The sequence below is a fragment of the Zingiber officinale genome, chromosome 11B, assembly GCF_018446385.1.
Source record: "Zingiber officinale cultivar Zhangliang chromosome 11B, Zo_v1.1, whole genome shotgun sequence".
Classification (NCBI taxonomy): Eukaryota; Viridiplantae; Streptophyta; class Magnoliopsida; order Zingiberales; family Zingiberaceae; genus Zingiber; species Zingiber officinale.
The window spans coordinates 3,432,677-3,447,739 of record NC_056007.1 but is presented as its reverse complement, the minus strand read 5'-3'; the positions used below and the strand labels follow the sequence as shown (position 1 = coordinate 3,447,739).

The 15,063-nt window shown below is 39.8% G+C and overlaps 2 protein-coding genes across 6 annotated transcripts; one reads left to right on the top strand and one right to left on the bottom strand.

The window, feature by feature from the left end:
• Positions 1-702: 702 nt before the first annotated feature.
• On the top strand, positions 703-11,303 carry LOC122033444 (protein CLMP1-like). Of its 5 annotated transcripts, none has more exons than XM_042592464.1 (4): positions 703-3,341; positions 6,069-6,132; positions 8,724-8,832; positions 9,378-9,787. In XM_042592464.1, the coding sequence occupies exon 1, from the start codon at positions 773-775 to the stop codon at positions 3,185-3,187; it is 2,415 nt and encodes an 804-aa protein (XP_042448398.1). In that variant the 5' UTR covers positions 703-772; the 3' UTR covers positions 3,188-3,341; positions 6,069-6,132; positions 8,724-8,832; positions 9,378-9,787. The 5 variants fall into 5 exon arrangements, 4 of the variants coding, with proteins under 4 accessions (XP_042448398.1, XP_042448395.1, XP_042448396.1 ...); XM_042592461.1 differs by having other exon boundaries at positions 6,069-6,215; XM_042592462.1 differs by lacking the exon at positions 8,724-8,832.
• Positions 11,304-13,093: 1,790 nt separating this feature from the next.
• Positions 13,094-14,783, bottom strand: LOC122035023 (1-aminocyclopropane-1-carboxylate oxidase 1-like). The gene is made up of 4 exons (XM_042594383.1): positions 14,600-14,783; positions 14,284-14,510; positions 13,873-14,209; positions 13,094-13,560 (listed from the first exon to the last, which is right to left on the bottom strand). Exons 1-4 carry the CDS (start codon positions 14,717-14,719, stop codon positions 13,255-13,257), a joined length of 990 nt encoding a protein of 329 aa, XP_042450317.1. The 5' UTR covers positions 14,720-14,783; the 3' UTR covers positions 13,094-13,254.
• Positions 14,784-15,063: the final 280 nt, after the last annotated feature.

Sequence of the window (15,063 nt, the reverse complement as noted above, 5' to 3'; positions counted from 1 at the left end):
AGGAGAACTAGACGAATGTATAGAACTTGATTTCATATCATTTCTTCAATTTCTCCTAACTATATCTATACTCTCAAATATCAATTTGACACACTATCTTGAGAGTAGTGATTTTTTGAATATGAATATATTCGAAAAATCTAATTCATGTTAAAAAAAATCTCTGTTCTCAAAATAATATAACAAATTGATATTTGAGGGCATAGACATAATCAGAAGAACTGGACGAACATATATAACTTCGTGGTTCTATGTTATTTTGAGCTCTATAGGTCCCTCTACTAATTTTGTTCAAAATCGGTTAAAAATGGTTGATGGACCTAGATAGCTCAAAATAATATGAAATCATGTTTTATATATTCGTCTAATTTTTTTCTATTATATTCACATTCTCAAATATTAATTTAATATAATATATTAAGAATAATAAATTTTTTAACACGAATATATTTTAAAATTCTAACTCATATTAAATAATATACCAAATTAGTATTTCTAAACTAACATATTCATCTCTAGTTTTAGGAGTCTGGTTTTGACCGATTTGTCAAATAATATCAAGCCCAGTGCTGGACATTTGTGGAATGACCCACGCACACTCTCACGGCTTCCTCACGTGCGTCTTCGATCTCATTTGACTTCGAGTGGTAGGGCTTCCGCCTCTCTCTCTCTCTATATATATACCCACCCACAACGCGATCATCGTGTCGTCCCCAAATCCCAACTCCAATCTCATCCGCTGCCTAAAGCCCTAGCTTCTCATTTCGCCGGGATGGGAAAATCCGGCGACCAGAAGAAGAAGAAGAAGGGATCCCGAGCGGCTGCTGCCTCAGGCACCCCTGCCTCAGCCTCGACTCCGACGCCGACGCCGACGCCGACGCCGCCGCCCCCTCCTCCGCCGTCGCACCCCCCTCCTCCGGCGCCGAGCAACGGCGTCGTGGAGGTGGACGTGTCCCTCCTATTGAAGCGCGCCCACGAGCTTAAGGAAGAGGGCAACCGGCTGTTCCAGGCGAAGGACTACGGCGGCGCTTTGGGGCAGTACGAGATCGCGCTCAAACTCACCCCGCGCGGCCACCCGGACCGCGCCGTCTTCCACAGCAACCGCGCCGCCTGCCTCATGCAGATGCGTCCCGTCGATCACGAGGCCGTCGCGGCGGAGTGCTCGCTCGCGCTGCAGGCTCAGCCGGGCTTCCCGCGTGCTCTGCTCCGCCGCGCTCGGGCCCTCGAGGCCCTCTGCAGGTACGATCTCGCCCTCGAGGACGTTCACTCGCTGCTTGCGCTGGACTCCTCCCATCCGGACGCTCTCGATCTCGCTCGCCGCCTCCGCGCTGCTGTCGCTCCGGCCGCTCCGTCGGATCCCGGAAGTCGACCCTCTCCTGCGGCCCTAGGTGCCTCCGCCGTTCAGGTTGGCATTCCCATCTCCGGTCTCGGCCCTTGCCTTCCTGCCCGTTCCAAAAAGGCATCCACGCCCCCGCAGCCTTCACTTAGTGCAAATAAGCCGACCGTTCCTTCTCAAAACGATCATTGCTCTAACTCGCCGTCTCTTTCTAACGGTCCCCAAATCAAACCCTTTCGACTGGTTCCTTTTAAGCCTTCTAATGGCGAGGCCTCTTCCCAATCATCACAAGTCGTGTCACCTAGAGGCAGTTCGCGGCAAAGTGTCAAAAAGGAGGTTTCTCTAGAAGCAGCAGTGATCCGTTGGAGGCCATTGAAGCTCGTGTATGACCATGATATCAGGCTCGCCCAAATGCAGGCAAATTGCACCTTCAAAGGCCTCAGGGAAATTGTGGCCAATAGATATCCTTCGTCCAAGTCTGTGCTGATCAAGTACAAGGATGCTGACGGAGATCTTATAACTGTGACCAGCACCGCAGAGTTAAGATTAGCAGAATCTTTTGTTGACGAGCTCAATAAAAAAGAAGTAAAAGAAGGCTCTGGAGTTGATAAGGATGATAAACTGCAGCTATTGCGGTTACACATTATGGAGGTGAGCCCTGAGCAGGAGCCTCAGGTTCCTGAAGAAGAGGAGAAGCTTCTGGAGGAGGAAGGGCAGAACATTGATCAGTGTGTTTCAGATTCAGTTAATGACGATTCCATTGAAGAAACAGTGAACAATGAGGTCATAAGGATGGGTTCAGAGGCTGAAGAAGTTGTAAAAGATAAGATTGGAGTGTCACACAAAGGATGTGATCATCCTGAGTGTAAGGAAGTCGAGATTGATGATTGGCTGTATGAATTTGCTCAGTTGTTTAGGAACCAAATAGGGATTGACCCTGAAGCACATTTAGACTTGCATGAGCTTGGAATGGAGTTGTGCTCTGAGGCACTTGAGGAGACGGTGACCGGAGAGGAAGCTCAAGGCCTGTTTGACATGGCTGCCGCTAAGTTTCAGGAAGTGGCAGCCCTATCTTTCTTCAATTGGGGAAATGTGCATATGTGCGCTGCAAGGAAACGCATCCCTCTGGATGAGTCTGCACCTGAAGATGTCATGGCTGCACAGCTTCAAACTGCTTATGATTGGGTCAGTGAGCGGTATGCTCTTGCTGGGAAAAAATATGAAGAAGCACTTAGAATCAAGCCTGACTTTTATGAAGGTTTACTTGCCTTAGGACAACAGGAATTTGAAACCGCAAAGCTCCACTGGTCATTTGCACTGGCTAAGAAGTTGGATCTATCAACTTGGGATTCTTCAGAAACAATCAGACTTTTTGATGGGGCAGAGAAAAAGATGAATGCTGCTACTGAGATGTGGGAGAAAGTGGAACAGCAGAGAATAAATGAGCTTAAAGACCCTGGAAAAAGCAAGGAGGATGAGTTGTTGAAGAAGAGAAAGAAGCAAAGAGCTGCAGATGGCCAAGGGGAGTTATCAACTGAGGAGGCTGCAGAGCAAGCGGCAGCAATGAGATCTCAGATACATCTGTTTTGGGGCAACATGCTCTTTGAACGTTCCCAAGTTGAATTTAAGCTTGGTTTTGGCGACTGGAAAAAGAATCTTGATGCTGCTGTTGAAAGATTCAAGCTAGCCGGGGCTGCTGAAGGGGACATATCTACAGTTCTTAAGAAACATGCGTCCAATGAAACTGAAGCAGACTTCAATGAGAAGAAAATTACAATTTCAAGTAATGCAATATCTGAAGCAAATTCCAAGGATGTGGATAAACATATGCTGGAAAATTGTCATTTGTAGGGCTTGGTTGTTGATCAAAATGTTAAAATGAATTTGGAATATCTGTTTATCTTGGGCAAAAGTCTAACTTATCATTCTGGGAACCATCTTAGTGGATGATGTGGTATTTTTGACTTTTTATTGGAGCAAGTATCCTGCTGCTCTTTTCAATGAGGTATGTATCTCTAAAGAAGTTTTAAATCTAAATGAACCTCCTTTTTTGTTGAGACAAAAATCTGTGATTACTGAATGAACCTATTGATGTATGCATTTCTGTCTAATCACAGTTATCTCCTTAGCCGTATGAGTAGATGCAGTTCTTTCTGATTCATGGACTTTTGTTTGATATTATTGCGTGTGAAAATCTATCTCCTCAGAGCACACAGCTTTTAGTCAGATGTTACAGATTAGAAAATAAACATAGTATTATAAAAATGCAATATTTTCTAGTAAAACTATTCAAACATTCAAATCACTCGGGAGTACAAGCAATTGAGACAATGGCTAAGTTATTTCTTTGATGATCTGGGTTCTGATATGGTGTATTTCAAGTTTCAGATATTAAATAACTTGATTTGAAAATGCATTTGAAATGCTAATATTTATATGCATCAGTATAGCTTCGTGACATCTTATAGATTTAATAACATGATTTTATATTCTAGTGAAAATGAAGTAGAGTTATTGATTTTGAAAAGATCATTAAAATTCTCTGCTTCAAAAGACTCACTCTGAAATATTACACAATTAGTGTTCATCTTTGTTTCAGCTTCTAAAGGCAAATGAAGCTTTAAACTTTTTTTATTTGATATTTCTGAATCTGCATCACCAACTGTAGGATGACTAAAATTTCTATTAGGTTTTCTTGTTGCTGGATAACCTAGCTGGATTTAGGTTATTGATCATATGAATTGGGTTATTAAAATTTTCAGTTTTGTGCATTGGCTGATATGAAACTGTTTACAATAGAAATTGTCTTTCAGTTATTGTATCTGGATGCAAAGTAATTTGAGTTTCTTTTTTTTTTCTGACGATTTCAATATGATGTTATCAGAATGTTATTGGGGGAAGATTATTAGCATGATTGATCTCCTCAATTAACTAAAATTTATCATGTATAACAATGATAGAGGAACTAATGTTTCTGGATCTTTAACAGTAGCATTTAGTATCTGCTATTGCTTTTCAATCATTTAATTCTATTTCCATAATGTTTTTATTAGTAAATATAATTATGTAACCATAGTCAGATGAGAAGTAATAACAAAGATGACCAATGTTCTATTTACTTTGCATACAAATCCACAATATACATTTGCCTTATAATTGCTATTACTCATTTTTTTTAAAAAAACAATTAATAAGCATTTGATTGCCTTTTAAAGGTGCAATAATCCTAATTAAACGAAAATTTCCTTTGAAGAAGATAATAAAAATTATTTGTAACTATTGTAAAGTCATAGGCATTGAATGCTAGTCTCAAGATATAAGCTTTTTCAAACTTTTAAGGGAAAATTTTGTTCCTAATTTCAGAAGAATCCAAGGATACAAAACTTCTCCAAGAAAATAAATGAAAGGAGTCAATGAAGAGTTTGATAATGTTGATGACTTGGACATGCCAAATAAGATTAGGAATATGAAAAGATCAATTCTTGAAAAATTTAATGTAGAAAGTATTAACACATTGAAGATAGTTACTAACATTAGAGGAAGTATAAAATGTGAGGACATGTTTGGAACTAGGAATTATTTAAAAAATTAAGGCAGAAAACTATAAAAATTGAAGTAATTAAAAGTGATTTAAGAACTCTGAATATTGCAAATGTTATAGCCTCGCATAGTGTGCTGATAAAATCCATGCAACCATCTTCAAGTAGTTGGGACTAATGTTGCTTGCATTTGTATTATTGATGGTGAATCTCTTACAAAAAATTGTTGCAAATCTTAGTGGAAATCTATATTGAGAGAAAAATCATTAGTTAAATTAAGTATGGGTTTACTTCGATGGATAACTAACCCTCTGTTTGGATGGGGTGAGGCAAGGTTCATTAATGGAAGGGGAAGAGAGGGGAAGGGAGGGGAAGGAAGGGAAAGTAATATATTTATCTTACCCTTGTTTGGAAGGGAGGGAAGATTCATTTGAGAGGAAAGGGATGGAAATAAAGGTTAAATATACAAATTTACAAAAATATCCCCTTATTTTTTTAATAAATCTGCATGTGAAAAAATAAATATGGATAAAATTGGAATAATTTCTCCTTCCCCTTACACCCCAAATTGGGGTGTAAGAAATTTCACTGATTCCCGAGCATGCAAGGGGAAGCTTTACCTTTCTCTCCCCTTCCCCTTCATGACTCACTCTCTCCCAAACAAGTGTAAAAATTCTTTTTACCCATGTTTACCCTTCCCTTCCCTTTACTCACCTCCTCCCAAACAGAGGGTAAGAGGGGAACATTAGAGGAAGGAGAAAAGGAAACATATGTATGCATTGATTAATTGCTGAATTCATGTCATTTTGTAACGGTTCCCTTCCAACTTGTCTATCTTTCCTCCTATATACTAAGTCTATGGCCTTGTTTCCACAGATAGAGATGGTAAATTGAAAATATAGAGAAAACAGTTTTAATCTCTCATTGAACTAGTATTAATCAGCTTTCGCTGTGATTTTGGGTGGATGAATTACTAATGATGAATGCTTAAATTTATCGCTTAAAATATTTGTCCCCCTACATTTTTTGTCAAAGAAACAAGTGATGCTGGATTTATCTCACTGCCAATTCATTGCTTGAGTTATCTATTCAAGTAAACAGGTCCTCAGATAATTTGTTTGTGGTTCTATACTTTTGTCATTTTATAGCAGGTTAAGAAGTTTCTTAATACCATTTGATCTTCCTTTGTGTAGATATCGTTTCAATTGTTTCAGGATGGTTTGGTGATCATATCTTGCAATTTGAGGTTATACGAAGGTTGGTGTCCTGGCTTGATGAGACTTTACATTCTCTATCTGTTAAACTTTGGCTGAAATGACATTTTCAAACTCTTCGACAAGGTTATATATCATTACATTTTTTTCAAGCACTTTCATGTTTAACACATCGCTTCTTACCTTTTGATTCTCTTGGAAAGAAAGCATGTTTTACCTGTTGATTAACTTGAGATGCATGCAAGTAGTGAACTATTGTATAAATTTATATATCACCCATGATTAACTTGGAAAGAAAACCCTCTTTTTCATTATGTCAAACCAACCAAATATAAAGCAACATTTTGTCTCCTTGGCTTCCTCTTCCCCTCCTTCCACCTTTTTTCCCCTCATCACTTTTCCTTTCAAGTAAACATAGCCCATAGGAGATCTTTTCGACAACATGGAGTCATGAATATCATTTGTCCTATTTACAGAAAAGTAGATGCCTTACATTGTACAGCAAGATTCTTGACAACAGATATATCATATTATCATCTACTGGCATCTACATTATTTGGCCAAGGCGCAAAGCAACCCTACATTTACACTCTGTTTACTTCGAGCGAAGTTGTCGGCAGCCTCGTGCAAGTTTGGTCATGCCCCCGAGCGAGGCTGCTCGCGGCTTGCAGCCACATGAGGCGGCCATGCAGGGTTGCCCATGGCTCGCGGTTGCGCAAGGCGGCTGTGCAGAGCAGCATTGGACCGGCCGCACAGTGCTGCCTGTGCAGTGCCTCCAGTGTAGGGCCACACGAGGCGGTCGAGCAGTGCCACCTGTGTAGGGCCATGCGAGGTGGTAGCACAGGGTCGCCCATGGCTCGTGCGGTTGAAGGCAGAGATGCGACTGGGAAGTAAGACGGCGGAAGGAAAGTTCTATACGATTTGAGCGGATAAAAAAAATCCAAATATTAATCCTTGGATGGATTCTTAAATCCGCCCATCTATTATTTTATAATAAGTAATTCATCATTTTTCATGAAATAAACACTGGAAAATTTTCTGCACGAAAAACTTTTTTCAATTTTTAAATCCGTTCACTCAAGTATATGGGGCATTAGTAATTTCTTATTCCCAAGTTGACCCACAAACTTGTAATGTTCCTACTTTTCCTTATTGCAACTTGAAGTCTAATGTAATCTTAGCAACCAACTTCAGTTGTTGCTCCAAATTGGCCCATGTAACTCATTAGATTTGAATGACATATTGAGAATGTTTTTCAAAAAACTAAAAGTATTTTTTCAATCAGTATGCTCAACATTAGCTTTATTTGATCCATGATTGAGTTTGATCAATTCTTATTTTCTGTGTTAGGACTTGAACCATTCCTTATTTGTGCTAGTTGTCATTTGAGCTCATCAATTGATTCTATTTTCACAACAGTACTTGACTATTAAATCATGGAGAGCCTGAATAGAAGTTAATCAAACCAAAAGAACTCATATCACCGGTGTTGTTAAAGACGCGCCTCAAGCGTGCTCGAGGTGAGGCGTACTAGCCATCGCCTTTGGGAAAGCAAGGTGGGCGCTATCATTCAGGCGCACACTTAGGCATGCCTAGGCGTGCCTTTGCACCTCACCTGAGGCGCGAACGAGGCATGCCTCTTGGACATTGATGTAGATATATTGCGGGTGGGCCCCACATGGAGGGGGGTTTTCTTAGTTTTCCTTCATAGAGAAGCAAAGGGCATGAGGGAGAAAAAATGCCGACTTTCCCTTTTCTACTTCTCTCACACGCGAGCACGTCGACTCCTCCCCTTCCTCTTCTTCACGCGCACGACGCCACCATTTTCTCTCCCAGACGTCGCCGCCACCACCCTCTTTTTTTTTTCCTTTGAAAAAAAATGTTTTTAATCAATTTTTCTTTGCTCAAAAAACGTTTCTTTGGTCATCTTGTTTTGATGAACTTCGTTGGTTTAGATTAGAAACTTGAAAATTTGAAACTTTTATTAATTTTCTAATGATGTTGTTTTGCTTGTCATATTATGTGTCTCATGGCTAGTGGTTTGATATTTGTGTGGGTGGAATATTAATAATTATCATATTTGACATATTATATGAGTATTTTAGTAGTTTAGTAATCAAATTTCTCATTTTTTAATTTTTTTTAATTTTTGCGCCTGATGTTCAAGAGGCGCGTGCCTTGGGCTCTCGGAGCCCTTTGTGCCTTGGTGCACCTCATGCCTCTAACAACTATGCATATCACACACACTTGATATGTCTATTTGCGGGTCACATTACCTTTGTTTTATTCATGGTTGAGTTTGATGACAACTGTTATTGTCTAGGCACTGCTACTTAAATCATGCCTTAGTAATTGTCATTTGAACTTATCAATGGACTTGATTATCAAAACACTACTGACTATTAAAATCAAGAAAGTTGGAATAGAAGTTAATCCCACTAAAAGAACTCCTATCACTCATCTAATTTGATTTCCAAAATATTATTCAACTATTGAAGCTGTCACTAGTGTAAGTCAAAATTTATCAAGATTGAGAAATCAAGGGTGTGTTTTGGTAAATTATCTATTTTTTGTTAATTATTATTATTATTTGTAATAGCATGCTTGTCAATATTTTGGAACATTTTCGTGCAGTTTGTTCGATTGACCTGTGGATTCAACCAATAACTGAGTGATTCAAAGATAGACAAACATTATTTGTTTCAAATCAGATGAGCAGTGTTGAACATCCTAGGATTTTCTGGTTTGTCTCTCATTCTTGCAAATTATCTTTTTCTAAATGGCAAGCAAATAGCAAAAGAAGCCTAAATGCCATGCCATCTCCCTCGCATAGGAACATGGAGGAACCCTACTTTTTCTCCCCTTGTCATCATCCCTTACCTCACACTTTGTCTTGGTGCATTTGTGTTCGAGAATCAAGATAGATATCATCCTCTTGCCTTTTGAAGTTGAGAATCCATCTCGGGGCAATCATTATATATTACCTCTCCATTGAATGCCACATAAAATCAAATCATTATTGATGTTTAATTTTCATAGATAGTTTTAAACACATCAATGTTGAAACATGATTAACAATGATAAAACTCAAAAGTGACAGACAATACATGATTTGAATCATTAAACACATTTGTTGTTGTTGTTGTAGTATTCTTGACTAGTATTACTTTTGTTATATTTTAAGCAATATTCTCCTTTATCCTAATTTCAATTAGCAAATTTCTGTATTGGTGCATTTCCTCATCCATACAAAGTGTCTATGAGCTGATGAATTCTCTTGTCTTGTAGTTGCAAGTGTAGGAGGCCCCCCTTCTTGTTGTGCCTTGTTGTGCTTCTTCTTCGGCAGCTTTATAAAAGCAGGTGAGGTTGCTCAGGTGGGTTGTCCCCCACCTCCCCCAAATGCATGATTCGATTCCATCGACACATATCGTGTCATCGCCACCACATCCGTCTCTTTGTGGTCTAAGTCGCAAAGTAAAACATTGCCTTCAATCTCGTGAACTTGTCTTTCAATTTTAACTCATCTGTCTTGTTTTGGTTTCAGTTTGAACAGAGATTGCTTAGTATTAGTTGCTCGTGTTCATTATCATGAATTCTTACTGTTATTTGACTCATCATTTCAGTTTGGTTTGAATTCATATGTTTTTGCTTGTAAAATGTTTCCTCGCATATGGAAAATAAGAGTCGTGTTTGTGCAAGATGATGTGATTATGTGCATAAGTCGTGTTTGTTAGGCATGATTATGGTACTAAATCCATGTTTTAAGCCTTAAAGTTATCTAAATGCTGTCACCAACTAAAGCAATCAAAGGTCACAATTGTATTGACAATTGTAACTTTTGTACCTATCTAAGAGGTGTTTTAATATGGGAAACTTTTGTGAGACCGGATCAGTCGTCTGGATTTGATATTATCTGGTTCATTAGTTTTTTAATATGGAAAATTGATGTTTACTTGGGAGATTTTGTGACGTCTTAACCACTTGTGATGACAAATTTGGTAGCATATGTTTAATTAAGTCTCTAAACTAGCTAAATTTTATGGTGTTTGAGTTTATTTGATAAGATAGTCGAGCCAAGTCAAGTTGAGTTAAAAATGAATTAAGGTGTTGAAATGATTATTTATAGTTGTCTTGATTGTTTTTTTATGAGTTTGAACTTGGTTTGTTTAGATGTTCTCAAGTTTTCAATTACGTTTGTTTGAATTTTTTTAATATGTTTACATTTTAACCTTGTTGGGTTAGTTATTGGATTTGATAATATAATTTTTTTTTCATTTAATATTATTTATTTATTTAATATATTAATAAGAGTTTTATCGATGATGATGCGGTGATAAGGAGGGGTCTCCCTGCGGAGGATAGTTGTCACGGTGGATGTCAAAGTCAAGGCGGTCAACGTTCAGATATCATCTGTCGGTCGAGCTATCATGCTCCGATCGGGAGGAGAGGATTTCGGTCCCGCCTTTGACACGGGAAGATGTTAAATGACCGATGCTTAATGGAGTATTAGACACTGGACGGAGGGAAGAAACGGTGTGTATAAGTCGGGCCGAGCAGTTACCTTGCTCACCCAAGCAACAGGACTCGGTAGGCAGAGTGGAACTTCGGCTGAGCGGACCTGACACAAGTAGAGTGGAACTTCGGCCAAGCAGACGTGGCACAAGCACAGTGGAATTCTGGCCGAGTGGACGCGACACAAACATAGTGGAGTTTCGGTCGAGCGGCCAACCTGCTCGGCCTAGCAGCACACTCTCTCTGGTATTCATTGACATCTCTTTGGGAGTTAGTGTCACCCACATCAGGCATGAACAACTAGAAGATCGTATGGCGGAAGCTTCCACTGTCACTTCAGAGATATGCTCAGCCTTTTAAGGTACTGTGTCAGAGACACTTTACTGACAAGTCTTTTGAGGAAAAACTTTGGGAAGCGCGCTCGCCTTGGGAAGCATGCATGCGCGCTACAGGAGCTCTATATAAAGGGAGTACAAGCATCAGCGTAGGTACGCAATACGCAATAGACACTGTTCTCACTAATGTCCATTCTTGTTGCTCCGCCTTCTATTTCATCGTCGGTGATTGACTTGAGGGTCAACGCTGGGACCCCTTTCCTGACTCGGCACTGACATAATCTGTGTTGCAGATCGGATCGGAGTCCACAAGAGGTCAGTGGAAGCGCAACATCCTCAGTTTTCTATCTCATCGACTTCCGGACAGGATCAGATGAATATAATTTATAAATGTTGTTCATGAATATTAATGAACTAAATATATATGTGTTTTTGTTTGTTTAGTTTAATAAATTATTTAAATTAGTTCATTTAATTGATATTGTATATTGAATAAATATAAATAAATTCTTATTAAGTTGAATATTATCTTCCCTCACGCCTTGACCATTTTACTAATGATTAGTAGTTATTCATGATTTATTTTCTCCATATTAATTTAAAGATAGATTGTTGAAAATATTAGGGAAGAATAAATCATCTTTTGTCATATTATTAAGTTGAATATTAAATTTATTCATGAAGGTTGGATCATTTAGAATCCTACATTTAATATATGCAACTTGAGTTTGCTAAATATTTTTTTATATAATAAAGTATTTTCTAGTGAAAAATTATACTTATTTTTTCCTAAGAATATATTCTCATTGAAGTTGACACAAACATAGTTATGTTTACAGAATCATCACTCAACATGGTGGTGCTACTAAATGCATAATTCTTTCAAGCCGCAAAGGAATTCAAAGTAGGGTTTCTTACAATAAAGCGGATAGAAGGTCTATTCAAAGATGGTCTTGTTTATTATTTTCTCGTGCAAAAGTCGCGAGACAAAAGAAAGTGACTTGAGAGGTGTTTCTTCTACTTTACCTTATTTCACAAAAAAAATTCTTTATTTTATTTTTTTTCCGCTAGATATTTCTCTTCTCTTTGCGAAACTAACCCTAAGTATCCGACACAAGAGTAACTTAAACGTTAAAAACATACTCTAAATGTCACATTTTTCTTTTACTTGTGATCGTTACACAATGTGCAATTGCATCGCAACTAGAAAGGTATATATTGGGACTTGGTGCAACGATAAAGACATACATGGACAACCCGATAGCCAGAGTTTGATTCTCATGAAGGCAAGGAATGTATTCGTCATGATCAAATTCCTGGACAAAGTTGGCTGTTAGATGATATTGCTACTCGTACTTCAGGATTTATCAAAGTCAGCTGCTAGGTGATATTGCCGCTCACACTTTTAGAAAGCCGTTCACCTCCAAGATTAATTGGGCCGACAACTTTGATACTTGAATTATAAAAAAAAAACTTCTATTTCAGTTGTAATAATAACGTTGCATTGGCTTCTTATGCCACTAAATTCAACATTTTTTTAACAAAAACTCTTCAAAGTCCAAAATGATTTAGACATTCTTCCCTTTTGCACTATCAAGATAGCAGCAAAGTGTCACTCTGCCTTTTATTTAGTATGATTAACAAATGAACCAATCCATCACAATTTCCCTAATTTAGTGACTTAAAAGCTTGCCCTCCTTCTTTCCTAAATTGAAATACAAATAGTCTGTGGGAAACTTTCATTTTGCCCCTTTAAACTTTCATTTACTTCAATTTGCCGAACGTGGCTCCACCGGTAACTTAACGATCATACGAGCAATCTAGTGTAACCGAAGAGACAAATTCTTGAAGGATTGGTTGCTTGAGTTACAAAGGAAGTAGAAGCGGTTGCCGCTTAGATTTCATGATCATTTACTACATCGATTTGGCAGAGAAATATACAACATGTTGATGGCCCATGGCCTCTTCGCGTGCTCCTCGTTTGTCTTGCTACTAAAAAAGAGTTGGTTGCGGCCACAACCTTCAATCTCATCATACAATACTTCGACAGTGGCCCTAAGTTTTGATCTACTTGACCAATGATCTCATGGAGAATGGCGGAGACATTGAAGTCGCACGATGAAACTAAATTTACGAGCAAAATCAATTCGAGGAAAATAGACCAAAGCTACTCACATAGTGCTATCACATTTATTATTTTGATCATTACATCGACCCGTTACTTGTCTTATACATAATTTAGACGACATTTTTAACTAAACTTCATAATTAAAATGACCATCATATGGATCAAATTATTCTTAATCTCTCCCTTAATCTTAAGTAGTGGAAATGGGATGGGCATTTAGGGTTTCCATGGCCTTCATGGCCTTGAATCTCGGTTCCTTGGCTTCGAACTTTTTCTCAATATAGAGCTTCATGTAGTCCTCGAACACAAATTTAGGATACACCTCTATTTCCTTATCTTCTTCTTCTTCTTCTTCATTGGCCTTGACGAGAGCCGGTGCCGGGTAGATGACCGCATCAGCACCGGGGTTGTAGAACGATGCAATCGACATTCGGTTCCCGTCTACTTGTGCCACCACTCGGTGGAGCACACTCTTGTACTTGCCATTTGTGATGACCTGAATTCATAAAACAACATAGTGAGTAACTCATTGATCCTTGTCGCATAACCGACTTTCTTTCGATTGTTTGTTCATTTAACCGATTCAACCGATCGAACCGATTTCAATTTGAAATATATTTCTTATTCTTCAAGGACTTAAGATTGTTGAATCCAATTGCAAATTTTCATATCGAACTGATCTTTTATCGTAGATCAAAGATGGCCTTATCTGGTTTGGTTTGGTTTGATTTGGTTTGGTTCGATCAATCTGGTCTGATTCGATCTAAAATAAATAAATAAATAAATAAAATTAAAAAGAAAGACAGACCTCAAGCTGGTCGCCGAGGTTGACGACGATGGCGTGCTTCATCGGCGGCACGTCGACCCACCGGCCATCCTTGAGCAGCTGCAGCCCGCTGACTCGGTCGTCCTGGAACAGCAGTATGACCCCGCCGGCGTCGGTGTGGGCCCTCAGCCCCTTCACGAGCTCCGGCCGCGAGCACGGCGGGTAGCTGCTCACCTTCGTCCCCAGCGTCGGCAGCCCTTCCGACCCCCGGAACGCCGCCTTCAGGTACCCTTTCTCCAGCCCCAAGTTCTCGTCCATCAGCTCCAGCATCGTCTCCGCCAGCTTCTCCACCGCCTTCCCGAACTCCCCCATCGCCGCCCTGCAAACAACCGGTTTCCTTCAGCGCAGTTAACTCCGACAGTTGCGTCGCCACCGAAGCAGCTTGCTTCTTACTTGTAGTCGTCGTCCATGCCGGGGGTATAAGAGACGTCGGAGACGGGGAGGTGGCGGAGGAAGAAGGTGCTCTCCCAGTCGACCTCGGCTAGCTCGTCGGGCCTCTTCGTCGCCAACGCCTCGCGCGCGAAGTCCCGGAACTTCTCCTCCCGGCGCTCGACGTAGTGCGCCTTGGTGAGGCGCTCCACCTCGTCCATCAGCTCCAGGGACACGCCGTGGTTCACTAGCTGAGATGATCGATCGATCGATCGATGGCGGAGAGGATTTGAGTAAGAAGAAGGGGAAAATAACAAGGAGAGGAAGACGATGGGCGGACCTCGAAGAAGCCCCAGTTCTCGCAGGCGTCGCGGAGGAGGGCCATGGCCTGCGGGCGCTCATCGCCGGCGGCGAGCTTGGCCATGTCGAGGACGGGGAAGGAGTCGCCGGTACTCTCCATTTGGTTGGACTGCTCACGCTCTGTTTTTCCTCTGTTTCTCTGCCGCTGAGTTGGGGACAGCTTGGGGGTACTTTTTTTTATAGCCGTTTGAGGGGTGTGTTTTGAATTTTTTTTTTTCACTCCGCGTAAAAACTAAAAATGATATCATTCATCCTAAATAATTTAATATCATCGATTTCATGATAAAATATAAATAAATAAATTATATGGTTAACCTAGGGAAGGTCTTACAATCCAATTAATTTTGGAATAGACTGTTTAATCTCATATTTCGCCCGCCAATAAAATTCAAGAAGTACGATAACTCCTAACGGTTGGACATGTAATCATATGTAATTCTTTTG

Coding starts and splice junctions, on each gene's coding strand:
- LOC122033444 (XM_042592462.1), top strand. CDS start 773: ATGGGAAAATCCGGCGACCAGAAGAAGAAGAAGAAGGGATCCCGAGCG.
- LOC122035023 (XM_042594383.1), bottom strand. CDS start 14,719: ATGGAGAGTACCGGCGACTCCTTCCCCGTCCTCGACATGGCCAAGCTC. Junction 14,210..14,283: donor GGCATGGACGACGACTACAA/GTAAGAAGCAAG, acceptor GGTTGTTTGCAG/GGCGGCGATGGGGGAGTTCG. Junction 13,561..13,872: donor ACCTCGGCGACCAGCTTGAG/GTCTGTCTTTCT, acceptor TTATGAATTCAG/GTCATCACAAATGGCAAGTA.